Below are 15,145 nucleotides of genomic sequence, written 5' to 3' on the forward strand. Positions count from 1 at the left end.
GTGTGTGTGTGTGTGTGTGTGTGTGTGTGTGTGTGTGTGTGTGTGTGTGTGTGTGTGTGTGTGTGTGTGGTCCGAGTATTTGTGGAACCGTACTTGTGTGTGTTTGATTCTCTTGTTGTTTGTAGTCGGCACAAAACACAGATGACAAGCATATGTAAGAGCATAGTCCAGGAAGACCATTTATTTCCATGACGGCCACCTTTGTAGCTACTTGTGTGTGTGTGTGTGTGTGTGTGTGTGTGTGTGTGTGTGTGTGTGTATGTGTGTGTGTGTGTGAGTGTGTGTACATGTACAGTACATGCGCGCTAATGCTGCGGCTAGCTATATTGTCGTACTATTGTTGCGATGGGCAGTACAGCCCTGTGGCACCAGTGTCTGTGAATATGTGTAACGTGGGAATTAGTTACCTAAAGATTTTAGATACCTCCTAGTCTGATTGGATGTGCGTGTTAATGTCACTGTCATTGGCTGTCCCCTGTTCTGTGCTAGTTTGATAAGAGACGTCAGCGTTTCCTTGTTCAGCGTGATTAGGGTTTCTCAGTGTTCAACAGCACGGACGGAGCGTCTCCCGTTCTGTGCTAGAACGAGAGGACCCAAGTGATCAAATACTCACCTGTAACCAGCGAGCAGTGTTAGTTAAGTGTTATCATCATCATCATCATCATCCTGACTGTGTTTACTGTAAAGTAACCTGTAAGTCTACTAGCCTGGATAAACATTGTCGTGCCCGTCCTTACCCACTCCTCATCACCCAGCAGCACGACACTATGAAGTATACAGGCTTAAATGAGACGGCAGTATAGTTACTCACCCAGTTGTAGTTCGGGGTTCTTCTCACAGACGCTCCAGTCTATGTTACAGTCACAGTGGGTCTTCTCAAACAGGCTGTCCAGAACGTCTCTGACCGTCTGTCTCTCGTCCACCATCAGGGTCTTGGAGCTGCCGTCGTTCTGCAGCACCTTCACTACCAACTGACAACATGTATGAGTCAAGTTGTTAGCTATAAGCTTAGTTAACTTAACTTGGTTTAGCTTAGCTTGGATTAGCTTCGGTTATAGGTTAGTATGCAAGGGATAATCAATGGGAAGCGGGTCATTATTGAGAAATAAACCCTGACAGGGTCATTAGACCCTGCCGTGATAGCCTATTACACGGCTACTTAAAAAATAAATTAATAAATGTAACAAAAGTGACAAAATATTTCATTGCTTATGGTAATGAAAGTAGTCCATTAATTTATGCCAGGTGCGTCCAGTGCAAGGCGGTTGCCTCGGAAAACAATTAACGGGAAGTGTTGATAAAATAGAATCAATATTCGGTTACTGCATTGTCTGTTTCCTGATTCAAATGTTTTCAAAAACATTCTTGAGAGCAATGTTTAGCTGTAAATGACATTGTGGGGTTCGTTTACATAGCTGCCATGTTGGATACGGCACACAATCAAGCAGGCAGATTGATTATGAGCCATGAGCCTTTGGTTAGACAATAAGGTCTGTTTATTGAGTTCGGCGCTCATCCTATATCAAAATTGGGCCAATGTGAGGAACTGTGGGGCTTTTTTAATTAATACGTTTTTGGTCCTGCACATTTCCTATAGTAGGAGTCATATTATCCACACATGACTTATGTCTGAGATTAATTTGACTCTGGAGCAGAGCAGTATGCTTTCCTCCCCATGGCTCATATGGCTTTGCACTTCCTCTCATCTGGAACTGAAACCAACGTTAGTGAGCCAATAGTCTGACAGATCCCAGGTCAGCTGGTAACTCACACAATGATGGTAAGCCAAGGAGTTTGACAGAACCCAGGTCAGCTGGTGCTCAATGAAACCAACTTTAGTAAGCCAAGGAATCTGACAGAACCCAGGTCAGCTTGGTCACTGACAATGTGTCATAAAAACATATCTGTCTGAGATGGTATCGTACGAAGGGATTTTGTGTTCTGGATCAGGTTTTTTACCTGTGGTCCCAACCAGTGTTGATTTTGTCGACTAAAACTATGACGAAAAATGTTTGTCGACTGCCTTTTTTCACTGATTAAAACGAAATAAAAACTAAGCTACGATGACTAAAACTAAGACTAAATATATTGTCAATTTCGTCAACAAACTAGACTAAAATGTTAGTGAGGGACGATCCAGTAGAACTAAAAGACAATACATTTTATGTTTGGTTGCGCTCGGGTGTTTCGCTCCGAAAAAAAGCAAATCTACAAGCTCACAAGGCGTCGCGCTGCGATGCGTTGTGAGCTTGTAGATCGGCTATTTTCAGCATGCAACCAAGTGTAAAATCAGCCATTACGACGCCACTAAGGCACCGCCAAAATACATTTTAGTCGACTAAAATGTTATGATATTTAGTCGACTAAAACTAGACAAAAACTAAAACATTTCAGATGACTAAAATATGACTAAAAGGAAATGGAATTTTATTCAAAAGACTATGACTAAATCTAAATCCAAATTTGCTGTCAAAATCAACACTGGTCCCAACTCCTTGGAACCCATCGACATTCAACATACTGTATGGTGAGATAGAGGCTGTAGTTTGGATGCAAATCATCTTTTTTTCTTCCTCTTCCTCTGCTCATGCAAGGCAGTTATGATCTATATCAGAAATGTGCTCCCTGACTCCGGAATCTGCACTTATGTTTCTTTCTTTCGCTTCACGGGCCTGTAACCACAGAGACCTAGTCACCAAGGGCTGAACCACGAGAATTAACCCATGCTCTCCTCCATACCCAACAATCTGACACCTTCACAGATGTTCCTATGAAGGTGGTTACCACTGAGTCACTGTTTCCTCAAACATGCACGCGTACAATGCAATATGCACTCATGCAATATGCACCCACTCATACGGGCGGCCATAGCTGAGTGGTTAGTGAGCCCGCCTAGGAAGCCAGAGGCCCTGGTTGCCCCAGGTTCGATGCCAGGCCAGCATATGTGTCGATGAAATGAAATTTGTCCCTGAGCAAGACTCTTAACCCCTAATTGCTCACAGGTTCTCATTGGAAACAAGACTGCAAGGACTTTCATGAACGACCTGTTAAAAGGAATTATCCTTATCCTTTTATTCGTGCACATGGCCAATTGTGTTTACATTGACTTTTGACTTCACACCAACATGTAAAATATATATTTGTATTTTTTAATGGATCAACTTTTGAGGGTTTTTGTTTTATTTTTCTTCCCATGGGTCTAGACCAGTGGTTCTCAAAGGTTTTAGCTCGAGACCCAAAAGTCTCGAGCTAAAAGACTGCGGGTGTCGCTGTCCATTTTGCCTGTCAATTATCGCCTCTGGTCCGCCCCCCCCAAAGGAGAAGGATAGTGGAGGGGAGGGGCGGGGAGGAGAGGCGGCGGGATTAATGGACTATGACGTCAACGTCCACGGACCAATCACAGCACTTTTCTGAGCCTAATTATTCCGAAAAAGCTGTAATTGAGGCCAGAAAAAAAAGAAAAACTAATAGAAATTTGATGTCATGAAACCTTTAACTTCAGACAGCCTTCTTAGTGGTGAATAGGTGGGGGCGGGGCTGTCCGTTCTCTACATATATCATAACTATATGGCTCCATCAATCACCGTATGTGATGAAATGTAACATTTCATTGAGCGTGAAGAAATATTTTTGATGTAGCGTAAAAATGGTCCCGTCCCGACGGCGTGGCCACGCAAAGCAAACACACGTGTCATTGGTTTATGGCCCGGGGGCCGCCGCTTTGAAGATGAGAAAGCATCCCACATATCACCCAAAGGAAGGAAGCTGTGCTATCCTAGCAGTAAGCTGGCCAGATAAAAAGCAGCGATCCATTATGGTGATTAATGGCACCGCGGGGAAACATGGGAGAAAGGGACCTTCTGTTTCAGCATTACGTCTTGTCTTGTTTTATACAATGACTTCCAGATAGCAGTGGTGGACGAAGTATTCCCTTTTTTTTACTTGAGTAAAAGTATCAATACCACAATGAAGAAATACTACTGTAAGTTACAATTAAAAGTCCGGGTATCCAAAACTTACTTGAGTAAAAGTACGGAAGTATTGGCATTAAAATGTACTTAAAGTACCAAAAGTACTCATTATGCAGAATGGCCCATTTCATATAAGTGTTCAAAATGTACTGTATATAAATCTTTTGTAAATAGCAGATCTACAAGCTCACAACGTGTCGCAGAAGCGACGCATTGTGAGCTTGTAGATCAGCTATTTTCAAATAGCCTAGGTATAAGGAAGAAGTGGTTAATGTATGTTTTGTAGTAACAATCCAAATCTACAAAGTAACTAGTCCCTTAAGTTTTCAAATAATTGTAGTGGAGTAAAAAGTACAATAATTGCCTCTGAGATGTAGTGGAGCAGAAGTAAAAGTACTGAAATTTGAAAATACTCCAGTAAAGTAAATACTGGAGTATTTGTACTTAAATACAGTACTTGAGTGCATACACTTAAAGTTAATTTCCACCACTGCCAGATAGCTCGTTCGTTGCACGATTGCCATTTCCAGCAGATCTTAAATACATCATGGGTGTTAATTTGTTAAGTTGGCTTTGGCTTACCTTTTTAACTTTGGCCTCCTTGAGCTTCTCCAGGGCGAGTTTAATTTTGTCCGCCTTGATCTGCGCCTCGATCTCCTCCTGAATGAGAGCATATCAATAACACAGAATGACATGATGGAATAATAAACAGCGTGCCTGTGAAATACACGCATTAGTCATCTGTCGTCATCCACGGCGTTTGGTTTATACGAGTGAGATATAAGATCTGCTCAGAGACAGACACAAAGAAAAGACACCCAGACTCACAAAACTAATGGCACGGAATGAAAACGAAGCCTCATAGTGCTGCTGCTTGGTAACAGACTTCTGGTAACTTACTGTAACCCATTAAGACCGGGAACGCATCTGTGTCATTGTAAGATTTCTTTGGGCTATTCAAAAATAACAGATATACAAGCTCATAGCACATCTGCTTCTAGATCTGCTATTTTTGAGGGGAAAAAATTCAATTGTGAAAATCTTTTAATATATATTTTTCAAAGCAAACATTTGTAACTCAAATCTTTGCCTCTGGGGGTTTCTACAAATGTCTTCTAAATCCTAGAAGACAGTTTTTTTGTTTTTGAACTTATGTTGATATGTTTGAGTGGTTCTCAAACTTTTTCAGTGTCAAGGACCCTGGTATTTGGAGCCCCATCTCAAAATACGTTGTTCCAGGGACCCCCAGGAGCAACGATTTGAGTTGAACAAATGTTCGCTTTAAAACTATATTCAAAGATATGCACAAGTTTCAAGATTTTTTTCTAAATAACAGATCAACGAGCTCATGTGCCGCGCTATGAGCTTGTAGATCTGCTATTTTTGAATAGCCAAAGTATAGATTATGGTTAAAGTGGTTAAAATCTAAAATTCCCAGTCTCAATGGGTTAAGTCCTTGGCAGGCAGAATTAAAACGCATTTATAGAGACATAATATCACTGACGATATGCTATACCGTCTGTCTTAGAGATATGAGTGCTGAACATCAGCTCATATATATGTGATAGTTATGTGCTATTAATGAACATGCAACACATCTTTAATGGTGACGGATCCTTTGCACCTGGTGTTTTTGTCTCACAGGGATGATGAGGTCAGGAGGCCTGTTAAAGTCATAATCTCCTTCTTCTCCTTTACTTCTCCTCCTCCTCGCAGCATCTCACCTCCCTGCTCCAACCTCCAACCCCTGCTATTGATCCTCTTACTGTTTCCTCTCTGTCGTGTGTGTGTGTGTGTGTGTGTGTGTGTGTGTGTGTGTGTGTGTGCGTGTGTGTGTGACGACAAAATGTGTCCCTAATAGTGGACTATGAGAAATAGACGTTTGTGAGGTCCAGGAGAACGTTTTTTTTTCATGTTTAAAATGATTCATGTTTGAATTATACTTACGGAAAAATTGCCGATCTAGAAGCCCACAACGCGTTGCAGCGCAACGCGTTGTGGGCTTGTAGATCGGCTATTTATTGGCTTTAGGCTTCCTAAAATGAAAAATTCCGACCTACAAAATTGGCGTCCTAAAATGTTGATGTCCTCACGAGTATAGTAATCCACACCTGTGTGTGTGTGTGTGTGTGTGTGTGTGTGTGTGTGTGTGTGTGTGTGTGTTTGATGGGTTCCAGAGTCTCTGCTTCGGCCCATGACAGGCAGTGTAACAGTGTAACTGTACCAGATGCCTCTGTGATGCTGCTGTGCCTTTTGTCCAGAAACAATTTGGACTTTAACTTTACCATCAATGTTTTATAAGCCATACTTCTTCTACCAGCTGCAACAATTTAAAGCAAGCTACTAACGTTAAAGGGATAGTTCACCCAAACAATTACTTTGTTTCTATCGGATGGTGTCAGGTCATTCCACATTTTAACCCTAACCCTAACAGTAAGAATGAGAACTTTCCCATGATTGTTCTACATTTGGTTGGTACCAGATGAGGACTAAAAATAATTAAGTCTGGACACTGGGTCATGCTCCAAAGTTTAAAACATGTATTGGTTCCTTTTTACACCATCATTAGACGTGACGTTTGCACGGTGTGCAGACTTTATTCTTTTTAGATTCTGACCTCAGCCCAGCACAGTTTTTTTAGTGAGTGGATGTGCTTGCTTTATTGCAGTGGTTCTCAAACCTTTTCAAATTTAGGACCCCCAGATTGATACAGTAGGTGGCCACTGACTTTGTCCAGTTTCACTTTCAAAACCTTTGCAATGCATCATGCATGTCACACAAACAGAATGTGATGCGTTTTGTTGATATAACAAGTTTGTTCATATAGAGTCCTATATCCACAAATCCACCATTTAACTTCCACAATCCACATTATCAAAACCATTGGTGTTGTGTGCTGGATTCTGTTTGTGTGACATGCATGATGCAAAGGTTTTGAAAGTGAAACTGGTTAAAGTTACTGTCCACCTACTGTATATATTTGGACGCGGACCCCCATCTGAGAATGTTTTGTGTCGGCGACCTCCAGAAGCAAATATTTGAGTTAAAATGTTCGCTTAAAAATAAATATATATTTACACAAATGTTCAAGATTATTCAAAAATAGCAGATCGTGCCGCGCTATGAGCTTCTCAAAAAAAATCTGCTATTTTTGAATAGCCAAAGTATAAAATATGGTTAAAAGTGGTTAAAATGATTATGACGCTATATTAACTAATTTAGCTGGGGACCACCTGGTATCGCCCCAAGGACCCCTGGGGGTCCCCGGACCCCACTTTAAGAACCAATGATTTATTGTTTGTTTCTGTACTAGATCATGGACTAACCTTTGAGGGTTTGCTGTGCTGAGGAGGCGGCGGTGGCGATAGCGACGAGGTGGGCGACGCCGGAACGGGGCTGGCGTAGCTGTTGCCGCCGCTGCTCCTGGTTGACGTGGTGGGGGAGGAGCTAGCGAGAGAAGGGGCGGGGTAGGTGCTCAGGCCCTGCGGCGCCGGCGGTAGGTCTGTCGAGGGGGGTGGAGGCGTGGCCTCCTCCTTCCGAGCTCCGCTAGCTATCTCCGCCGCCAGTCTCTCCTCCGTGGCGTTGAGGTCCGCCACCAGGTCGGCCATGAGGGCGTCCAGGTCCGTGTCCTCCATTTCATTGAGCTTTGACTCTGCGGGGGTTCAGGGGAGAAGCAGGAGAGAACTATAACCAATGGTGTAAAGCAAGGGTCTTCAACAGGGGGTCCGGGACCCCTAGGGGGTCCTCAGAGCTACTATAGGGGGTCCGCCAAATCTTTGTGATATAGGATTTTGTTTTTTTACATTAACCACTTGAACCCTAGAATTCCTTTTCTGAGGGGAACATTAGCCGAAAATAGCAGATCTACAAGCTCTCAACGCCTCACACTGCGAGGCGCTGAGAGCTTGTAGATCGGCTATTTTTGGCTAAGAGGCTATAGGTGTAGAGGGAAAAAAGAGCAGACTAAGTTAAAAAAAAAAAGTTGAATCTGAATCGCAATTTTATACAATATAGAATAGGGCGTCCCTGCTTCTCAGCTAGGGGGTCCTTGGCCTGAAAACGTTGAAGACCCCTAGTGTAAAGTAACATGTACTCAAGTACTGTACTTAAGTACAATTTTGAGGTATTGTTTTTACTTTACTGGAACTTCTTTTATTTTATTTTTTTCATTTTCCCCCAAAATTGTAAAAAGATAAATGAAAAAGGTAATTGAAAAAAAACACCGTCTCCTCACACAATATAAGGCCAATATCAGTCACCAGAAAAAAGGACGGGTGTTTTCAATGAATCTAACATGGTAAGAATGGAGTTTGAAGTTACAATAGGTAGATGTTAAAATTACCCCAAACATGTTTGAAAGGGAATTATCCCTTAAGGGACAGTTCACCCCCAAAATGACTTTTTTTCTATCGATTAGTCACCCCATGGAGACTTGAATTGATGGATATTTTTTAGTTTTTGTCGCATTCCAAAGCCAATAATTTGATGACCGTCAGCAGTTCCGGTAGGAGACACAAAGTGTCTCCTTTGGGTCTCCTACCGGAACCGCTGACGGTCATCGAATTATTGGCTTAGGAATGAGACAAAACCAAAAAAATATCCATTAATTCAAGTCTCCATAGGGTGACTAATCCATAGGGAAAAAGTATTTTTTTGGGTGAACTGTCCCTTTTAAGTAAAGAAATGTCAGTACTTCTTCCACCACTGACAATAACAGATGCTTAGTTTACCAACAGACACGATGGATGACCTTTGCTAGACTAGACTAGAAGACCTCAGAAAACATCAGCGCTGCCCAGGGTTTACAGCCCATGAAAGGCACGGAGGTTAACTGTGAATAATTAGTAGGTAAAAGTGATATCTATCTTCCCTTCTTCCTGAAATCAGACCCTGAACAGTAGCCAGATACACTACAAAGGTGAAAACGCATGCAGCGCAATTTTTTCTGTCCTTTATCGCCAAGGCCATATACTCCCCATTTTCTCTCCCTGTGATCATAATGATTGTCATTTTCTGGGTAATTGACTAAACACATCCCCCCAGGAGGCACACCGGGGCTTTGAAGTAATAGCCATCATGCCAGAGAGAGCTAAACAACCACTGTTGGCCTTCTGAGGTATGTCCAACAGTACACTACACAGAAGTAGTGTGTCATTTTTAGATTTCTTTGGCTATTCAAAAATATCAGATATACAAGCTCATGCCGCGCTATGAGCTTGTGGATCTGCTATTTTTTGGAAAAAAAATAATCTTGAAAATGTGTGCAAATCTTTGAATGTATGTTATATATTTTTAATTCAAATCTTTGCTTCTGGGGGTCCCTGGAACAAAATATTTTCAGATGGGGGGGGTCCTTGACATGAAAAAAGTTTGAGAACCACTGATATTATAGTAACATACGTTTAAAAAAAAAAAGAAACTAGGATTTAGAAGACATTTTTATAGAATCCCCAGAAGCAAAGATTTGCGTTAAAAATGTTCGCTTTAAAAAACATATATATTCAAAGATTTGCACACATTTTCACAATATTTTTCTCTCATCTCAGATCTGCTATTTTTGAATAGCCCAAAGAAATCTTAAAATGACACAGATGCGTTCCTGGTCTTAATGGGTTAAAGGCAGTGTTGCCATGACCGCTTATTATAAGTGACTTTGGGCTTATTGTTCTGTGAAGTCGCTTGTAAATGTTGGTACTGTAGATGTCGTTTTTTTTTTTTCTTTTTGGGCTTGTTTCTTAAGTGTAGTTGCATATTTGGGCTTACTTCCTTCTTTTTGGATTATTGTTTAAACCAGTGGTTCTCAAATATCTTTATGTAATCATGGACCCCCAAATTAATATGTATTAGTCCCTAATGCCCGTCTGAACATGTTTTGTACCAGGGAGCCCCGCGTACTAGATTTGTGTTGTTAGAAATGTCTGAAAATGTTTTCAAATATTCCACATTTTATTTCAAGATTTCCTCGAAAATAGCAGATCTACAAGCTCACAATGAGCTTGTAGATAGACCTTGGTTGCTTATTTCTCTCGCAAAATCTGGCAACACTGCACTTCCTGTGAGGTAGGCTGTGTCCAACAACACTACACACAGAACAGAAGTGTTGTTTAAAGGGAGGTGGATAGAGTCACCATTCAGGTCTGTGGTGGACCAGGTCTTGGATGAGGTGGAGGTGAAGCCGGTGTTGAAGCTGACATCTGGTTTCTTGGTGGAGGGAGATGCTGGGGCTGTTTGTGCCTCCTCCAGACTCTGTGGAGGGTAAAGAATGAACATAAGGGACTGTGTTTTTATGAATGACAAGGCTCGGCTGGCTCGCACACTGAGGCAAACTGAGGCTCTTCAGATGCAAACAAGACTGACATGTACATCATATGTCATTTACAGCAGTGGTTCTCAAACTTTTTCATGTCAAGGACCCCCAAATTGACACTTAATAGCCCGCGGACCCCCATTTGAAAAGATATGCTTCAGGGACCCCCATAAGAGAAGATTTTTACGGCTCTAGCAGTGATTCTAAACCATTTTATTTTGAAGGACCGCCAGTTTGACATGCATTAGGCTGCGGACCCCCATTTAACGGCATCTCTATCTCTGGGACCCCAATTTATATTGTAAAATCAATGTTAATTTAACTCTGAGAGCGTACAAATGGAACCAAATGGACCCACTCTCTGTGTCACTTTATTTCACCATGGCACTTTTTGCACTTTTGTAAAGTAAAGTAAAGTAAAGGACTATTTGTTTGCATGTAAAGGGCCCCTTTTTGTTGTTTATGGACTTTCATGCTAGCCTCTCGCACCTGTTTTCAGCCTTATAGTTCCGGTGGTCCCCAGCTAAATGACGGGGAGTTGGTAACCAAATGGACCCTTATAGATCTTTAACTCTTGAGAGTCTAAATGGACCCTTATGGGTTAGGGACCGGGTTAGGGTTGGTTTCATTTTACGCTCTCAAGAGTTACATTATTGTTAAACATCTGTTTTACTTAATTAAATAATTGTTATTTTGATCAACGTTTGCCTGTTATCTCTCCTATGGAACCAACATCAATACAGGATGGAATTGTAGACAAAATCTTATCCAACAAATCTTATAATAACAAAATATTAAGTCTTGGGTCTGAGGCTAAATTTCATCAAACGGTGGTTCCCCGGCTCAAATGCCGCTTAAATAATGGACCTTGATATGAAAAGGGTTGAAAAACCACTGATTTAGAGCGCAAACTTCCATACCTCTTTCACTTTATAAGAAAAATGAATACGATTTTCAGTGGAAACCACGGGGAGTTATAAAAAAAAAAACATCACCACTCTGTTAAGTCTAATCTACAGCACATTCTGAGTGTGCAGCAAACATACTAATAAATTGTCCCAAAGATTAGTTAAGAAAGCATAATGTTTATCTCACATCTGTTTTTCACCGTTTACTCATAAATGTGCATCTTTGTTTAATCTGCCTAGCTCTTAAATGGTTTAAAATGCCTGACTTTGAGGAGAACATCAAAGGGATCAGCAGGGTTTTTCCACAGAGGAGAAAAGGAGGTGTAATGTCTTGTCTGGCTTATGAACCGGCCTCTTGACCTCCATGGCTTTAAAGGAGGAGTAATTTATGTTTGCTAGGTTGCCCACTAGGCCTCAAGTGTGACTCCCCTGTGGCTGTGTTATGTAGCTCGCTGATCTGGAGTGTCTGGTTAACCCGTCAAGACCGGGAACGCATCTGTGTCACTTTTTTTAGATTTCTTTGGGCTATCCAAAAATAGCAGATCTATGAGCTTGTAGATCTGTTATTTTTGAAAAATCATGAAAATGTGTGCAAATCTTTGAATGTATATTATATTCTTTTTTTAAAGCGAACAATTGTAACTCAAATCTTTGCTTCTGGGGGTCCCTGGAACAACACATTTTGAGATGGGGGTCCGCGGCCAAATACACATAATTTTGGGGGTCCTTGACATGAAAAGAAAAATCAGAAGCACTGATATTATAGCAACATAAGTAAAAAAAAAATCACTGTTAGGATTTAGAATACATTTTTTTTAATTCCCCCAGAAGCAATAAGATTTGAGTTACAAATGTTTGCTTAAAAAATATCAAAGATTTGCACAAACAATAAATAAAAAAAATCAGATCTACAAGCTCATAGATATCTGATATTTGAATAGCCAAAGAAATCTAAAAGAAATGACACAGATGCATTCCCGGTCTTAATGGCTTAATTGATGGAGGGTTTTAGTGTTGTTGGCATGTGTCTCTGAAAGGTACATTATTATGACTGCAGATTGAGAGGTTCTGTTGACCAAAGAAGAACCTTGGGGACGGCAGCTGTCTGGAGAGAAGAAGAAGAAGAAACCCACCTGTGTAAGGAGATCCATCTCCCCCAGCAGGTCGCTGAACATGGCATCTATGTCGTCCATCTGGAGAAGACAGACAAAACGGTAAAAGAGTCAGAAAACAAGCACACATAGTATAGCAGGGGTATATTTCTACACTCACTCCAGAGGGCCACATTGCATATGCTATCGGGCGGCCATTCTGTGTCACACAAAAGTAGCAAAAATAGCAGATCTACAAGCTCAAAACGTGTTGCGGTGCGACGCGTTTTGAGCTTGTAGATCTGCTGTTTTTGCTATTTCTGAATTGGAATTCAGATTTTTGTTTTGCTATTTTTTTTATTGGAATCCTGAAAAGTTACATTTTGATTTCATTTTAAAAATGCTTTTAGTTATACTTATGTTAACTTTATGAACTTAAATACAAATACGTTGGACATAAAAAAGACAATGGAATTTTAATACTAGTCATTAAGCTACTAATATAGACTGAAGTAATTCAAGCGGGTCATGTTTGGAACTGTAACAGCTGAAATCAATAATATATCAGTATTCAGATATTAACCTGCGGGCCGCATTAAGTGAAGGTGGGGGCCGCATGTGGCCCCCGGGCCGCCAGTTGCCCATGTATGTAGTATAGCATTAGGAGTCCTGATGTGACTCTTGTATTGATGGAACATTTTGTTGACAAGATGTGGTGATGGTATGTTGTATGTAGGGAATAGAAAGGAATAATGCTGTAACTGTTGAATTCATATGGATATCGCTCCTGTGACATACTGTACAGTTGAAGTGAGTGTTGTAGTGACTACTACTGTAGGCCTACAGTGTGTGGTATTATGTTTGAATATTTTGTTTTTTGACATCTCAGACAAAATTGACTATTGTTATGGTCTGAAGCACTGTCAGTGCCACAAGGCATGTGTGTGTGTGTGTGTGAGTGCGGGCGGCAGGCGCGTTCATGTGTGTTCATGTAGCCTAGTGTTTGGGTAGGATGGCCTGGAAGGGTGTATGACTCCCGCCCTGAATTACAGGCCCAGTCCGGGCCTGCAGCACAGAACACTGTAGCTACCGGTATACCAGAAACACAGACTACATGCACAACTGTCATCCTGTTAACAGAGCAGTTGGAAAGAAAAGAACGAGCACACCCAGTCTGTATATAATGCGGTCAGTGGTGGAAAGTAACTGTACTAAATGTACTCAAGTACTGTACTTAAGTACCGCTAAAGTCCAAAAGAGAAAAGATTGAAGGGATACAAGATCCTCTCAGCGCGCACTAACAGGCCGAGGAACAGTTTCTTTCCCCCACAGGCTATCAGACTGTTAAATGGCAGTGAAAAGTGACTGTGCAATAACTCTTGTACTCTGCACTATGCACTTTCTCAGACTGATATTCTTGCCCTGTGTTTTTAAGTTGTTTTATCATGTTTTTATGGTTTTATTGTATTGGAACTTCCGAGCGTAAGTTTTTAACATGTATGTACCTATTTGACAACTTTAGTTACTAGTTACCTTTGTAGATTTGGATTATTATTACAACAAATGCATTAACGACTTCAGCCCTATATGCATTTCGGCCATTTGAAAATAGCCAATCTACAAGCTCACAATGCATCGCATCGCGACGCATTGTGAGCTTGTAGATCTGCTATTTTCAAAAGATTTTAATGCATTTCAGATATTTGTAAATATCTGAAATGGGACATTCTGCATAATTACTTAAGTAAACAATGTGAGTACACTTTTTCCACCACTGCTTCTGTATGCATACACGCTGAGGAGGAAGGCTTGACGTCGTCTTAATAAACGTAGCCTCAGGCCACAAACACATTGCACAATATCTCTCCAACCCCAGGCTGAAGGAAGAGAAAACGTTTGGTATGCATAATATCGTCATGACTTGTCGTGCCTGCAGGCGTATAGGCTGGTTAACTTTAGAGATCTGGGAGGATTTTGTGGGAAGAACCAACACCTTTTAGAACCCTTTAAAATCACTCAATCCCTGTTTCACATCCTTTTCATTCATGACCAGGTGCATTGTTTCTTGTGCATTGCGCATTGAAAAGAAACTTAGTTTGTTTCTTATCTCAGGTACTTTTGTAAATATGTAGATAACTTGTTTGGCCTTTCTGCTGTTCTCTTGTTTGATCTCCTTCCCACTTACCCCCCACCCCTCTTCTTCTTCTTCCTCCCCCCCTCTTCTTTCTATGGAAATTAACGTTGCGATGGGAATGATGTAAAAAAACGAATTTCACCCACTTTTTTACCTTGTAAACCTGTGATGTGACAATAAAACTGATTCTGATTCATTGTACTCATTGGTGTAAAGTAACTTAGTACATTTACTCAAGTACTGTAATTAAGTACGGTTTTGATGTATTTTTTACTTTACTGGAGTACTTCCAATTCAACAGGATTTGCAAAATTTCTCTTTCATAACCGTCGTACGTCTTTGGAACACTAACTTAACTAATTTACAAAACAAATGATTAATGGTGAATGTTGTACACTACATATTGGATAAAAGATTACATTTTTTCATAGATTTCATAGACTTGTTTGACAGCACTGTCATCAGTAATAATGTTAGATTCATGTTAATGTGTATTTTCAGACAACTTAAACCCTCAATACATAGTATTGACCTTTCATTCTGTACTTAGTCAGCTTTTGTCCCCTGCACACCAATCCTATTTTCCATAAATAGCCGATCTACAAGCTCTCAACGCCTCGCGCTGCGAGGCGTTGAGAGCTTGTAGATCGGCTATTTTTGGCTTTTTTTTTTTAGGTGTAGAGGGAAAAAAGAGCAGACTAAGTAAAAAAAAAAACTTTAATCTGAAACACAAT

At 40.8% G+C, this 15,145-nt stretch overlaps 1 protein-coding gene across 1 annotated transcript in view; it reads right to left on the reverse strand.

The window, feature by feature from the left end:
* The window catches only part of apbb1ip (amyloid beta (A4) precursor protein-binding, family B, member 1 interacting protein), a 50,181-nt gene that overhangs the window by 18,237 nt on the left and 16,799 nt on the right, over nt 1–15,145 (reverse strand). Inside the window, exons 2-6 of the mRNA XM_084049051.1 lie at nt 12,320–12,379; nt 10,100–10,217; nt 7,298–7,623; nt 4,554–4,631; nt 812–971 (exon numbers count right to left, since the gene is read on the reverse strand). Coding sequence (XP_083905177.1) covers nt 812–971; nt 4,554–4,631; nt 7,298–7,623; nt 10,100–10,217; nt 12,320–12,379 — 742 coding nt within the window. The remainder of the gene's footprint in view (nt 1–811; nt 972–4,553; nt 4,632–7,297; nt 7,624–10,099; nt 10,218–12,319; nt 12,380–15,145) is intronic.

This window comes from Gymnoscopelus microlampas (genome assembly GCF_963454915.1).
Source record: "Gymnoscopelus microlampas genome assembly, chromosome: 22".
NCBI classification, from domain to species: domain Eukaryota; kingdom Metazoa; phylum Chordata; class Actinopteri; order Myctophiformes; family Myctophidae; genus Gymnoscopelus; species Gymnoscopelus microlampas.